This window comes from Ruditapes philippinarum, unplaced genomic scaffold, assembly GCF_026571515.1.
Source record: "Ruditapes philippinarum isolate M1 unplaced genomic scaffold, ASM2657151v2 ctg2098_1_1_1_1, whole genome shotgun sequence".
NCBI classification, from domain to species: Eukaryota; Metazoa; Mollusca; class Bivalvia; order Venerida; family Veneridae; genus Ruditapes; species Ruditapes philippinarum.
The window spans coordinates 95,222-109,761 of record NW_026860044.1 but is presented as its reverse complement, the minus strand read 5'-3'; the positions used below and the strand labels follow the sequence as shown (position 1 = coordinate 109,761).

Genomic DNA, 14,540 nt, shown 5'->3' with positions numbered 1-14,540 from the left:
TAATTCAACTTATTACTACAACTGCCAAGTGATTCACCTTTAACCTGATAGTGTGGGAGTGGAATATATTATCTAGGTGTATATATCAAAGGAGATCTTGGGACACTTGCATATACAATTTTTAGTTCCCTTGCATGAACAACAAAGGCAATATTATTTAAAAAAAGTATTTTTAATGCTTAAATTACAGCTGATGACAAATGCGTCATCAAAGAGATATCAATAAATAATTCACTAATACACATTACAATGATTTCATAAAGTTACATAAATATAACCAGACGGACACTATAAATAGATTTTTGTACAACTTCAATATTTCACATGAATCGTAATGAAGAAATGCATTAATTTCAATTTCCTACACAAGAGACGATGTTGTCTGGATTTAATCTTGGTTGTTAGTCATCTTATGATGTCTTTTGACAAATTAACTTTGTATGTCACTAAATTTACATCTATACCAAGTAAAACAAGTAATATCTCTGCCAGGATAGGAAATCATTTTACAAATATAACATTATATTTACATATGTTTGTCATAACAATCAAAGACATGATGTGTCACTGGCTGAGAATAACTAAATATAAGTCGTGGACGGAATGATATCAGATTCATATATAAATATGTACATGTATACAGAATTTGTCACCTGAGCACTCAGCTTATGTAACTAACTGCACATATATAAAGAAATACATGTGCAACAGGGCATGCTATTAGACAAAGAAAATAAATAATTCTCGTGTTTACATTGAAATTTTTTTTATAAAACAATGCCACATTTACTCAAATTACTGTGTATTAAAGAATAAGAACCTGAAAGATTGTTTACCTGTAACAATTATTCACATACTTCTAACATGTTCTTTTTTCAACTTTCTAAAGGACAAATGCATCAATTGTAAAGTTGCATAAATATTTCTTTTCTTTAACCTACATACCAGTATATTGGCAGTCTATAATCTTTACTAATTTCTAATGCTTCCATTTCTTATACCACAAATTGAAAGATTAAAGTTTATATCAGAAGCACAAGTTAAAATTGGTCATCAGTTTTAATATATTATCACAGATATATATGTGGCATTACGTCCTCAAAGCAGGTTTGGTTCCCCCACTTACACCAGTACGGGAACCAGAAGTAGTTGCTGTGGAGACTGGTCGCTCCGGTCGTTCTCGTTCTTTTTGATATTCCATTTCTATCTTTGCTTCGATTTTCTCCCAGTCTATCTCAATCTAGAATGATTAAAAGAAATAAATAGATACAAGACTTGCTTTCTTCTAAACTGTTCAAGGTAATCAAGAATCTTATTTTTTGAATTTCTAAATAATCACACTATTAGATTCACACTTTACAGCTGTTTTCAGCTTTTATTTTTTGTTGGAAAAACAATTCTGTGTTGTTTCGTACTAATAATTTCAGTAATTTTATCTTTGAACTAGAAATGTGTCATCATGCCAAGGATGCCCCCGCATGCAGCCAAAATTTCAGATGTTATAATATTTAGTTCCAAATTTGTTTGCACAAATTATTTTTATGCCCCCGCCATGTAATGGCCGGGGCATATAGTGTTACCCTGTTCCGTCCTTCCGTCATTCCGTCCTTCCGTCATTCTGTCATTCCGTCATCATCAGTTTCCGTTCATTATCTAAGTAACGGTTGCACACATTCAACTCAAATTTGACATATGGATATGTCATGAGAAAATACAGGTCAATTTCGAATTTGGTCATGGTTCGATGATTTTTGGCAGAGTTATGCCCCTTTTACTTTAAAATAATATGAAATTTTCAGTTTCCGTTCATTATCTCCCCAACGATACAACACATTCAACTCAAACTTGACATATGGATATGTCATGAGAAAATATAGGTCAAGTTCGAATTTGGTCATGGTTCGATGATTTTTGGCAGAGTTATGCCCCTTTTACTTTGAAAATAATATGAAATTTTCAGTTTCCGTTCATTATCTCCCCAAAGGTACAACACATTCAACTCAAATTTGATATATGGATATGTCTTGAGAAAATACAAGTCAAGTTCGAATGTGGTCATGGTTCGATGATTTTTGGCAGAGTTATGCCCCTTTCACTTTGAAAATAATATGAAATTTTCAGTTTCCATTCATTATCTCCCCAACGGTACAACACATTCAACTCAAACTTGACATATGGATACATCAAAGGAATGCGCAGGTCAAGTTCAAATTTGGTCGTGGTTCAATGATTTTTGGCAGAGTTATGCCCCTTTCACTTTGAAAATAATATGAAATTTTCAGTTTCTATTTATTATCTCCCCAACAGTACAACACATTCAACTCAAATTAAACATATGGATACGTTTTTGGAATGCCCAGGCCAAGTTCGAATATGGTCATGGTTCAATGATTTTTGGCAGAGTAATGCCCCTTTACTTTGAAAATAATATGAAATTTACAGTTTCTGTTCATTATCTACCCAACAGTGTTACATATTCAACTCAAATTTGACATATGGATATGTCAAAGGAATGGGTAGGTCAAGTTGGAATTTGGTCATGGTTTGATGATTTTTTGGCAGAGTTATGTCCCTTTCACTTTGAAAATAATATAGATACATCTTAGGAATAAGCAGTTTAAGTTTGAATTTGGTCGTGGTTCAATGATTTTGGACAAACTTATCTTTCTTGAATGTTGGAAAAATTTTGAACTTTCAGTTTCAGCACTCATACTTTTGTGGAAAGTTTAAATTTGGTCGTGGTTCAATGATTTTGGACAAACTTATCTTTCTTGAATGTTGGAAAAATTTTGAACTTTCAGTTTCAGCACTCATACTTTTGTGGAAATGTATGTAGCCATTATTTTGGCTACAAATATGAAATATGCTATTTTCAAAAGGTTAAGACTAAATAATTTCAGTGCTTTGAACATTGTATGAAAATGGTTTGTGTTAACATTGAAAAGTTTTAAGGGCTTTGAACTGCAAATGAAAAAAATAATTTGTGCAAACAAATTTGGAACTAAATATTATAACATCTGAAATTTTGGCTGCATGCGGGGGCATCCGTGGCATGATGACACATTTCTAGTTTTCATTTTAAGTTCAAAGCCCTTAAAACTTTTTAATGTTAACACAAACCATTTTCATACAATTTTCAAGGCATTGAAATAATTCAGTCTTAACCTTTTAAAAATAGCATATTGCATATTTGTAGCCAAAATAATGGCTAAAAGTATCAGTGCTGAAACTGAAAGTCCAAAATTTTTCCAACATTCAGAAAAGATAAGTTTGTCCAAAATCATTGAACCACGACCAAATTCAAACTTAAACTGCTTATTCCTAAGATGTATCTATATTATTTTCAAAGTGAAAGGGACATAACTCTGCCAAAAAATCATCAAGCCATGACCAAATTCCAACTTGACCTGCCCATTCCTTTGACATATCCATATGTCAAATTTGAGTTGAATATGTAACACTGTTGGGTAGACAATGAACAGAAACTGTAAATTTCATATTATTTTCAAAGAGAAAGGGGCATTACTCTGCCAAAAATCATTGAACCATGACCAAATTCAAACTTGGCCTGGGCATTCCAAAAACATATCCATATGTCAAATTTGAGTTGAATGTGTTGTACCGTTGGGGAGATAATAAACGGAAACTGAAAATTTCATATTATTTTCAAAGTGAAAGGGGCATAACTCTGCTAAAAATCATTGAACCATGACCAAATTTGAACTTGAACTGCACATATCTTTGACGCATCCATATGTAAAGTTTGAGTTGAATGTGTTGTACCGTTTGGGAGATAATGAACAGAAACCGAAAATTTCATATTGTTTTCAAAGTAAAAGGGGCATAACTCTGCCAAAAATCATCGAACCATGACCAAATTCGTACTTGACATGTATTTTTTTACGACATATCCATATGTAAAGTTTGAGTTGAATGTGTTGTACCCTTGGGGAGATAATGAACCGAAACTGAAAATTTCATATTATTTTCAAAGTAAAAGGGGCATAACTCTGCGAAAAATCATCGAACCATGACCAAATTCGAATTTGACCTGTATTTTCTCATGACATATCCATATGTCAAGTTTGAGTTGAATGTGTTGTACCGTTGGGGAAATAGTGAACGGAAACTGAAAATTTCATATTTTTTCAAAGTAAAAGGGGCATAACTCTGCCAAAAATCATCGAACCATGACCAAATTCGAACTTGACCTGTATTTTCTCATGACATATCCATATGTCAAATTTGAGTTGAATGTGTGCAACCGTTCTTAAGATAATGAACGGAAACTGATGATGACGGAAGGACGGGATGACGGAAGGACGGAACAGGGTAACACTATATGCCCTGGCCATTACATGGCGGGGGCATAAAAATGCATCATAACATTGTAAAGCCTTCTTCAAAACAAGGTCCCGAGAGCACACCAGTAACGTTCGTTTCTAAAAATAGACGATCGGCAACAAATTGTCTGCTTTACTTTTATATAAAGAGTGGTACCTAAGGTATGGCAATTTTCATTTTCCACCTGAATTCTTTTGATTTGACAATTATATGAAACATTTATCTAAAAATAACATATTTAACCTTTCTAAAATCACTTTAACCTAAAGAATGAAATTGGTAAGACCATATATTGCATTATACCTAATCAATATCATGTAAAATTTATCTTTTAATCAAATGAAACATTATTCCTCATCTGTTTAATACAAATTTCCAAATATTATGCAAAAGTTGGGCTAAACTTTCACAATATGGAATTTAGCATGAATTTTTGTTAAAGGTACAAATAATTAAGAAGTTGTAAAAATCTGGATTTTTCTTTCTACCCTTATCTATTTAAAAAAAATACTTTTGTTTTCAAAAAATACAAAGATTGTAATTTACCCCTTCCTGGTATTGAAGGAATCTCTTATTAGACTCCTGTTTTCCATATTGTTTCATATATTTCTGTCTATAACCAAGTACAGTGTCCACATGTGTCTTATGTTTCACTGCCAATTCTAAAGCTCTGGAAAAAAAATCCACAAATGTACATTACTCACACATCTAAACATTGATACTTACTGAATCTTTCTTAGCAGTTTAATAATAAAATACTTTTAAATAATTCCATACCCTTGCTTTTTGCTCTATATCTATAACTGTTATTTAAAAACACAATTCACCTGAACTGTCCGACGATAGAAAAATTCACACTTAAAATAAAAGCTGTCCTTGAAAATAAGCCACCTATCTCGTATCTAAAATTTAAATTTGCTGCAGCTTATAAAATTTTTTTAGGTAATATACACAAGATGTTATCAAATTATCCATAAAGAAAACAGCAGTAACAAACTATGGCCTAAATACTCAATGATATAAATGTTGCCGAACTATCACATTGTTTGAACTTTATTCAGAATATTCACACCGATCTATGCATTATAAACAGAAGGGGTGTAAGGGATATTTTAACTTGTGATATTCAACGGTACACTTTTATAAAAGTAAACTGATTTATAAGGATGAGCACCGTGCATTTTTTAGAAATTGTGTGTTCATCATGTATCAACAATCATGCATATAGGGAGAGTTTAAAATCATTTAAACAAAGTTGATTATGATATAGATTATGATTTATAGAATAAACATACCTGTCCCAGTTGTACAGTTGTATATTTAGTAATATAGCACGGAAGATAAGGCCTGCCTGTAGAAGTATGGCCTCAGCGTCTTGTGGATTACCACACAGTAATGCCATCTCAGCATTTCTGGCATCCTTTACTGGTATATCCTTGATATTCAGTATAAACTGTACCTTATCAGTCGCAATCAACTTACACTTTTCTCATTAGCTAGTTGCTAATACTTGATTGCGTTACACTTGTATTAATTGGTCAACTGCACAAACACCAGTTAATGCATGTGGCAATTAGATATCGAAAAACCGTATTGAAAATTAGTATGTAATGAAATGTCTCTGTGGTAATATGAAAAAGAGCATATCTGTACTAATTTCTGCCAACCAGAATTGACAAGTTATTAACATTTTGCACCTATAGTGCAATAGCTGGTTAACTTTTCAATTAAATATATAAGGGAGTTAAATCGGACCTGTTGTATTAAAACTGAACACTTTAAAGGGGGGTCTGGTTACTTTGCAATACCTTTACTTAATGTTTTCTCTTTCTCATTTACACACAAATAGAATTAGTTGTAGAAGATTTGTTTGTTTGTTTGTTTCATTTTATGCCTGTTCCCTAAAGTATTTCAGTCATATAGGCGGGTAGTTTCCTAACCATCGTTCCTGGAGAGTTACACCAGTACTAGGCTACCTTCCTCCGTGCTAAACTACCAAAGCATCTCCCGGGGATCGAACCCATGACAGAGAGGAATATTTCTAAACATATTGCTAACAACCAAAACTGTCATGGGAATTCAATATCTAGGCGTCTCCAATATTTTAGTAAAATTATTGCCACTGTTTTAAGAACTTTTCAATAGCCATTCCAAATGTTTATCTTCCTAGCAAAACAGACTCTAGCCATTCATTGAATCAATTAGGTCTTTATGTTGAATTTTATCTTTATAATAATACTCCGTGTCTCTCAAATGGCCCTGTGTAATCCTTTGCATAGCAGGACATTGCAGTAACATCCCATAAGTCTGATCCTGCAAAACATAACATTATCTTTATTGTACAGTAGACACAAACTTATACCATCTAATAGTTGAATCATCATGTGTAAAATAACAAGTTATTTTTATTGTTTACAGTTGCAATGTCATAGATTAAAGTTATCATAGAAGCATCCAAATCTGAAGCTTGTACTTAGGTTGAGTCAATTTAGCCAATACACAATCTCACATAATGTTTGTTCGCCAAGTGTAATTCAGCTTGTTAAATTCTACGAAAGGCTATAGAAAATAAATTCCCAGATTCTCATCCCCGCCCGCCCGGCAAAAATTGCTCCGCCCGAACGATTTTTATTTAAAAACAAGAGGGCCATGATGGCCCTGAGGTCGCTCACCTGTATATAGCTCCCCACCCCCCAGCCAATTTTTACCCAAGGGCTTTTATTTGAACAGACTTGGTAGACACCCATAAGAAGATCTAAGTTCTAGCTCATTGGGTTTTTTAAAAGAAGATTTTTTAAGTTTTTACTATACACATATAGTTAAAAACAATGACACCCCTGGGGCAGGGCCAGTTTTGACCCCTGGGCTTTTATTTGAACAAACTTTGTAGATATTTACTTAAAGATGTTTCATGCTTAATATCTAAACTCTAGCTATTTGGGTTTTTTCAAAGAAGATTTTTAAGTTTTTGCTATACACATATAAGGAAAATCAATGACCCCCGGGGTGGGGCCAGTTTTGACCTCAGGGCTTTTATTTGAACATACTTGGTAGACACCCATTAGAACATGTTTCATGCTAAATATCTTAGCTCTAGCTCTTTGAGTTCTTTAAAAGAAGATTTTTTAAGTTTTTACTATATGCATATAGGGAAAATCAATGACCCCCTGGGGCGGGGCCAATTTTGACCCCAGGGCTTTTATTTGGAACAAACTTGGTAGACACTCATTAGAAGATGTTTCATGTTAAATATCTTAGCTCTAGCTCTTTGGGTTCTTTAAAAGAAGATTTTTTAAGTTTTTACTATATGCATATATAGGGAAAATCAATGACCCAATTTTGACCCCAGGGCTTTTATTTGAACAAAATTGGTAGACACTCATTAGAAGATGTTTCATGCCAAATATCTAAGCTCTAGCTCTTAGGGTTGTTTAAAAGAAGATATTTAAAGATTTTTCTTTCGGTTGCCATGGCAACCAGAGTTCTGCATGGAATTAAATTCTTTGAACAATTTTTAAAGGTGACCACCAAAGGAACATTCCTGTGAAGTTTGAATGAAATTGGCTCAGTGGTTTATGAGGAGATGTCATTTAAAGCAAAAGTTAACGGACGGACGACAGACGAAAAGCGATCACAAAAGCTCACCCTGTCACTTTGTGACAGGTGAGCTAAAAGAAGAAAAAGAAAAAAAAAGAAACAAGAGGGCCATGATGGCCCTGAGGTCGCTCACCTGTATATAGGCCCCCAGGTGGGTCCAGTTTAAACCCAAGGGCTTTTATTTGAACAAACTTGGAATTAAGACACCCATTAGAAGATGTTTCATGATGTTAAGTTTTTGCTATACACATATAAGGAAAAACAATGACCTTCTCCCCCCCCTCCCCCCCGGCAGAGTTAATTTTAACCAAAGGGCTTTTATTTGAACAAACTTGGTAGACACCCATAAGAAAATGATTCATGCTAAACATCTAAGCTCTAGCTCATTGGGTTTTATAACAGAAGATTTTTAAGTTTTTACTATACACATATAGTTAAAAACAATGACAACCCTGGGGCGGGGCCAGTTTTGACCCCAAGGCTTTTATTTGAACAAACTTTGTAGACACTTATTAGAAGATGTTTCATGCTTAATATCTAAACTCTAGCTATTTGGGTTTTTTCAAAGAAGATTTTTTAAGTTTTTACTATACACATATAAGGAAATCAATGACCTCCGGGGCGGGGCCAATTTTGACCCCAGGGCTTTTATTTGAACAAACTTTGTAGACACTCACTAGAAGATGTTTCATGCTTCATATCTAAACTTTAGCTATTTGGGATTTTTTCAAAGAAGGTTTGTTAAGTTTTTGCTATACACATATATGGAAAATCAATGACCCACGGGGCGGGGCTAATTTTGACCCCAGGGCTTTTATTTGAACAAACTTAGTAGACACCAATTAGAACATGATTCATGCTAAATATCTTAGCTCTAGCTATTTGAGTTCTTTAAAAGAAGTTTTTTTAAGTTTTTACTATATGCATATAGGGAAAATCAATGACCCCCTGGGGCGGGGCCAATTTTGACCCCAGGGCTTTTATTTGAACAAACTTGGTAGAAACTCACTAGAAGATGTTTCATGCTAAATATCTTAGCTCTAGCTCTTAGGGTTCTTTAAAAGAAGATTTTTTAAGTTTTTACTATATGCATATAGGGAAAATCAATGACCCCCTAGGGCGGGGCCAATTTTGACCCCAGGGCTTTTATTTGAACAAACTTGGTAGACACTCATTAGAAAATGTTTCATGCCAAATATCTTAGCTCTAGCTCTTTGGGTTCTTTAAAAGAAGATTTTTTAAGTTTTTACTATATGCATATAGGGAAAATCAATGACCCCCTGGGCGCGGGGCCAATTTTGACCCCAGGGCTTTTATTTGAACAAACTTGGTAGACACTCATTAGAAGATGTTTCATGCCAAATATCTAAGCTCTAGCTCTTTGGGTTCTTTAAAAGAAGATATTTAAAGTTTTTTCTTTCGGTTGCCATGGCAACCAGAGTTCTGCATGGAATTAAATTCTTTGAACAATTTTTAAAGGTGACCACCAAAGGAACATTCCTGTGAAGTTTGGATGAAATTGGCTTAGTGGTTTATGAGGAGATGTCATTTGAAGCAAAAGTTTACGGACGGACGGACGGACGCCGGACGAAAAGCGATCACAAAAGCTCACCCTGTCACTTTGTGAGCTAAAAAAAAGAAAGAAAGAAAAAGTATATAAGTGTATCATCATCTGTGCGGCCGAAAATCCGTCAGTCTCGGTCTGGGTCCTGGCTGAATAAAGATCGGATCCTGCGGGCCGAGATAAAATTTCTTACTGTGAAAATAAGATAGCTTTTTAATATAATAGTTAAATCTCTGTTCTTTCTTTGCCAAATTTTCAATAGCTTTGATGTTATTTTTGCAATGTAATATATAAATAGGATTGTCTTTTTGTGTAGCTTCATTGGTTGATTAATTAATTTACTCATGTAAAAGCACTATTGATCAGCATAGGCATAGTACATCTTTATTCAATCCTTTTATAAATTAATATGTCTTATTTTGTAACAATACATTGTAGATCTATATATTGTTGTTTTTTTTTATTTTGTCCAAACATGTCAATAATATGAAAGGTTCAATAAAACAGCTAGATCATTACAATCAAGATATATTATCATGTTGCTTCTATGCTCAATATGAATCTATAATATCTTACATACACATAATATTAGAACCTATTATATGATATAGAACAAAGTCCCAAATATTAACCTCCTTGTGTGTAATTCCAGACCGTGAATGGAAAATAAAAATTAAAATCCATCCACCCGCCCCATTTTTTCCCAAAATTTGGATGAGAATCTAGTTATTTATTTTCTATTGCCAAAGTTAAATAACAATACCCTTATCATGGAAGAGTTTGTCAACCATAAGCTTTGTTTGTTTGGTTGGTTTGGTTTTATGGAGGGCCAACACATTTAAGGACATATGGTACCAAAACAGGAAAGATGATTTTGGCTAATCTTGGGTGTTACAAACTTAAAGTAACACCAGGGGTCAAAACCACCTCACCTGGTGGAGCTAACAGTCTCAAGTTATTCTTACTATCACGAAGGGCGTAAAATATGGCACATGCAAATATCTGATGCCTCAACCTAGAAAAGGGAACTCAGCCAAATAGGTAAGTAAAACAATAAGATTTTCAGAAATAATGTTTATCATCATCCTCTATATATAATATAGCAATAACATACACGGAAATATCATATTACCAAATTCTTGATATTTTTTTACATTCAGTCATAGCCAATTTAAGATATAGATGATACAAACTGGACGTAATGCTTACCTTAGACAAACTACACAACCTACGACAGCAATCATCCACCTCGCCAGACTGGACATACATGTGAAGTAATAGACAGAAGGTTCAAAATATGGTGAGAATAGATGTACAACAAGAGAACTTCCGCTCGCCCGTATCAACTAATATACGATTTCCTAAACTTAAACACTGTGGATTCAATTTCCAAACTCACTAGATAAAAACACATTAAAACATATTACACTTACATACAAAATCATAATTATTTACACGCACAACCTGCTCTGGCTTATCCTTCTAAAAACATTTATATCTTTTTATATCATCTTTTTTTTTTTTTTTTTTTTTTTTTTTTTGAAGCCCAACAGCGTTACTTCGTTTATTGTCCCCGTCATAGGATAAAATAGGGTCGGGGATCCATCCGCTATTTTCACCTTACAAGTTTTCTAACAAACAAATTATACACAAATATGACAAGGACAACATAATTATGTTAATTGTAAATTATAAAAATTTATGTTATGCATGGGCTATAGAATTATTGACATGCTACATAGTAATGCAACAAGATTAATAAGATATAATAGATATAATCAAGTACACATAAGTATTTGTTTCTAAACTTATATATATGAGAAAAGATATATATTAATGTAAATTCACATTGAAAACAAACAAACAAAACAAAAAAAAACAACAAAACAAAACAACAACATTGTTCGTATAGAGGCCTGTATGTACGTTTCTCATTTAGGTTGTCTGATTATATTTTTTAAAATCTTTTATGTTGTTAATATATTCCTTATCGGTATTCTGATTTTTAAAACAATATAAGGTTACTCATTATCAAGGGATAATTTTTGAATAATATTTTGCACAAATTATGAAAAGAAAATTACATCTCCATTTAAAAAAAGCCTATGTAATTATTAATCTTGATTTTTTTTTTTTAATTTCATTTTATAAGTATATTAAAAACATATTTATATTTAAATAATTTTGACAGTTTTCTCTAAAATTTTGTTTTATAAAACATAGTATTTTATGCATAATAATATTACAAAATTCAAAATTCGAATGTTTTCCATTATAATACGAGAATTGAAGTATGCCTTTCATGTCTGAAATATCAAATTCGACAAAACACTTATCTCTAAGCCAGTCTTTCAATTCTAAAAGAAAAATATTTGATATACGGGCATTGATAGAATAAATGTTCAATCGTTTCTCTATCAATGTTACAATATGAGCATAAATCATTATCTCTAATATCTATTCGATGTAAAAATGTTTATTTGTCACAAGAATTTTTTGATTAATCTTATATTGAAAATCTTTCAACTTTATTTCTTTCACAGTATTTAAGTTTGTACAATAATTTAAAAACTCCTTCTGTGATATAGGTCCTATAGAATTTACCCATTTGTTAGGAACAACTAAATTGATCAGCGTCAATAAAGGATATCATAAAAGAATCTGCAACCCTTACTGTTATGTATAACACATTTAAGATAGGGATTTTAATGAAATGTTTTGCTTGTATAAAAATACTTTATCTTTACTGTTCCTAATTTTTTCTCTCCATAAAAAAGGGATGGACTCAATGACTTGTTTAATATCTAAAAATGTGCCTCTTATCTTATATATATCTTTCAGTTTTTGAATACTGTAAATATTACCGTCATTATCATATAAATCAATAATAGATATTATATTGTGATGTATCCAATTGTTAAAATGTAAATTAGTGTTACGGAATCTAGTGTTAAACCATAATGGTGAATTAATATATCTTCGATAATTTCTATGTTCACTTTTTTGCAAAAGTAAGTCCATGTTTTCAACACTTGTTTCCAGAAAATATTTGAAAGTTCTTCAGATATAACTGATGCATAACCAGGACCAAGTTTTACCACTTTGGTTATATTCAAACGAGAGAGGGTAACCCAAGATTCGCCATTTTCGTTCAATAGACGTTTGATCCAACTTAACTTTAAACTGTTCATAAAGGCTCTAACATTTACCATTTTAATTCCACCTGCCTCTATATTTTTATCTATAACTGATCTTTTAATCTTATCTGGACCTTTTTCCATAAAAACCGGTATAATAATCTTTCTATTTTTTGTTTAATGAAATCTTCTGAAGGATTTGGCAATGACATAAACAAATGTACAAATTTTGAAAATAATCAAAGATTTTATAATTGCTGACTCTTCCAAAAAGGAGTTAAATTACGCTTAGACCATACATTTATTAATTTTTCACATTTCTTAAGAATTTCATGTCCGTTTAAGTCCCAAATGTCCTCAACGTCTGCGGAAAATATTTACTCCTAATATTTTTTATTGGTGATTTAGACCAGTCTAATTCAATCTGTTGACATAATTTAATATTTGAATTTCTTCTCGACCCTATCCAAAATGCCCTTGTTTTTTCAGTATTTATCTTTAAACCAGAAATAGCATAAAATTTATCAAGCGTGTTTAGGCAATTTTCTAAATGATTTCTCAGTTCCATCTAAAAACAGCTGTGTGTCATCTGCATACTGACTTAACTTATATTCTTTATTGTAAATCGAATATGCCAGTAATATTATTATTTTTTTCCTAATCATTGAACCTCAAAACTTCCGCACATAAGATAAAGATATATGGTGAAATTGGATCTCCCTGTCTACAACCACGTTTAACTTTAAAGAAATCTGATAAATGACCATTTTGTATGATACAGGTTTCTGACCCTTTTTGGAATAGATTTGATCCATTTTTGAAAGAGGGACCAACATTAAAATAATCTAAAAGTTTCTGAATAAACTTCAAGAAACTGAATCGAAAGCTTGCTGAAAATCTATAGATAGTAAAATGACCTGGTATATCGTTCTGTTTAGTTTCAAAAAGAATATCATATATCAATCTGATATTTTTCACTTATACATCTTCCTGAGATAAACCCTTTTTGATCTTGGCAAATAATGTTGTTTAAAACTCTTTTCAGTCTGTTTGCTATAGCAGCAGAAGCCATTTTATAAATTACATTTAAAAGTGTGTATTGGGCGCCAATTCTTATAAAAAATCTACTTTTATTCGGTTTAGGCAGACACGTTATAACTCCTTGTTTCTGAGTGCCAGATAAACTATCATTAAAAGTAGCCAAAGTTAAGAGCTTTTAAAACAAAAATTGAGAGATCTTTCCAGAAAAATTTAAAAAATTCAACTGTATATCCATCTAAACCTGGACTTTTACCATTTTTCATGTTGCTTAAAGCAATATTTAACTCATCAATTGTCAATTCGCCCTCTAACATTTGAGAATCGAGTTCAGTTAATTTATTTTCATTTTCCCCTATAATGTCTTTTATAGGAGTTTCATCTATATTTGAATTTTCTGTATATAATTTTTCGTAATAATCTTTTTTTGAAAATTGAGTATATCTTTCGTATTTCTTATTTCTTCATTGTTTTCCCGTAATCAGTTTTGTTATTAATTTATTTGTAAAATTTCTGTTTTCAAGATTTAAAAAATAAACTACTAGGTTTTTCTCCTAAATTTTCATAACGGCATTTCGATCTTAACATCACTCCTTCTAACTTTGATTTCCGTAACGCTTCTAGCTGAGATTTCTTTTCATTAAGTGCCGCCCAAGTTTCGTCACTCGAAGAATTGAGATTTTTCGGATATTTGTTTTTCTAATGCTTGAATATTTATTTCTAAATCTTTTTCTAGTTTTTCTAATCGTTTTTTTCTTTCTGCACTATATTTTATTGTTTCGCCTCTAAGAACGACCAAAAAATGTTTCAAGAAAAAGTTGGGGGTTAATATCTAAAATCTGGATCTGATATAATTATCT

The 14,540-nt window shown here is 32.1% G+C and overlaps 1 protein-coding gene across 1 annotated transcript in view; it reads right to left on the bottom strand.

The window, feature by feature from the left end:
- Positions 1-157: 157 nt before the first annotated feature.
- The window catches only part of LOC132758694 (intraflagellar transport protein 80 homolog), a 28,920-nt gene continuing 14,537 nt past the window's right edge, over positions 158-14,540 (bottom strand). The window contains exons 13-18 of the mRNA XM_060750385.1: positions 10,889-10,903; positions 10,438-10,520; positions 6,584-6,657; positions 5,640-5,803; positions 4,891-5,014; positions 158-1,240 (exon numbers count right to left, since the gene is read on the bottom strand). Of these exons, the coding sequence (XP_060606368.1) occupies positions 1,091-1,240; positions 4,891-5,014; positions 5,640-5,803; positions 6,584-6,657; positions 10,438-10,520; positions 10,889-10,903 (610 nt within the window). The 3' untranslated portion in view covers positions 158-1,090. The remainder of the gene's footprint in view (positions 1,241-4,890; positions 5,015-5,639; positions 5,804-6,583; positions 6,658-10,437; positions 10,521-10,888; positions 10,904-14,540) is intronic.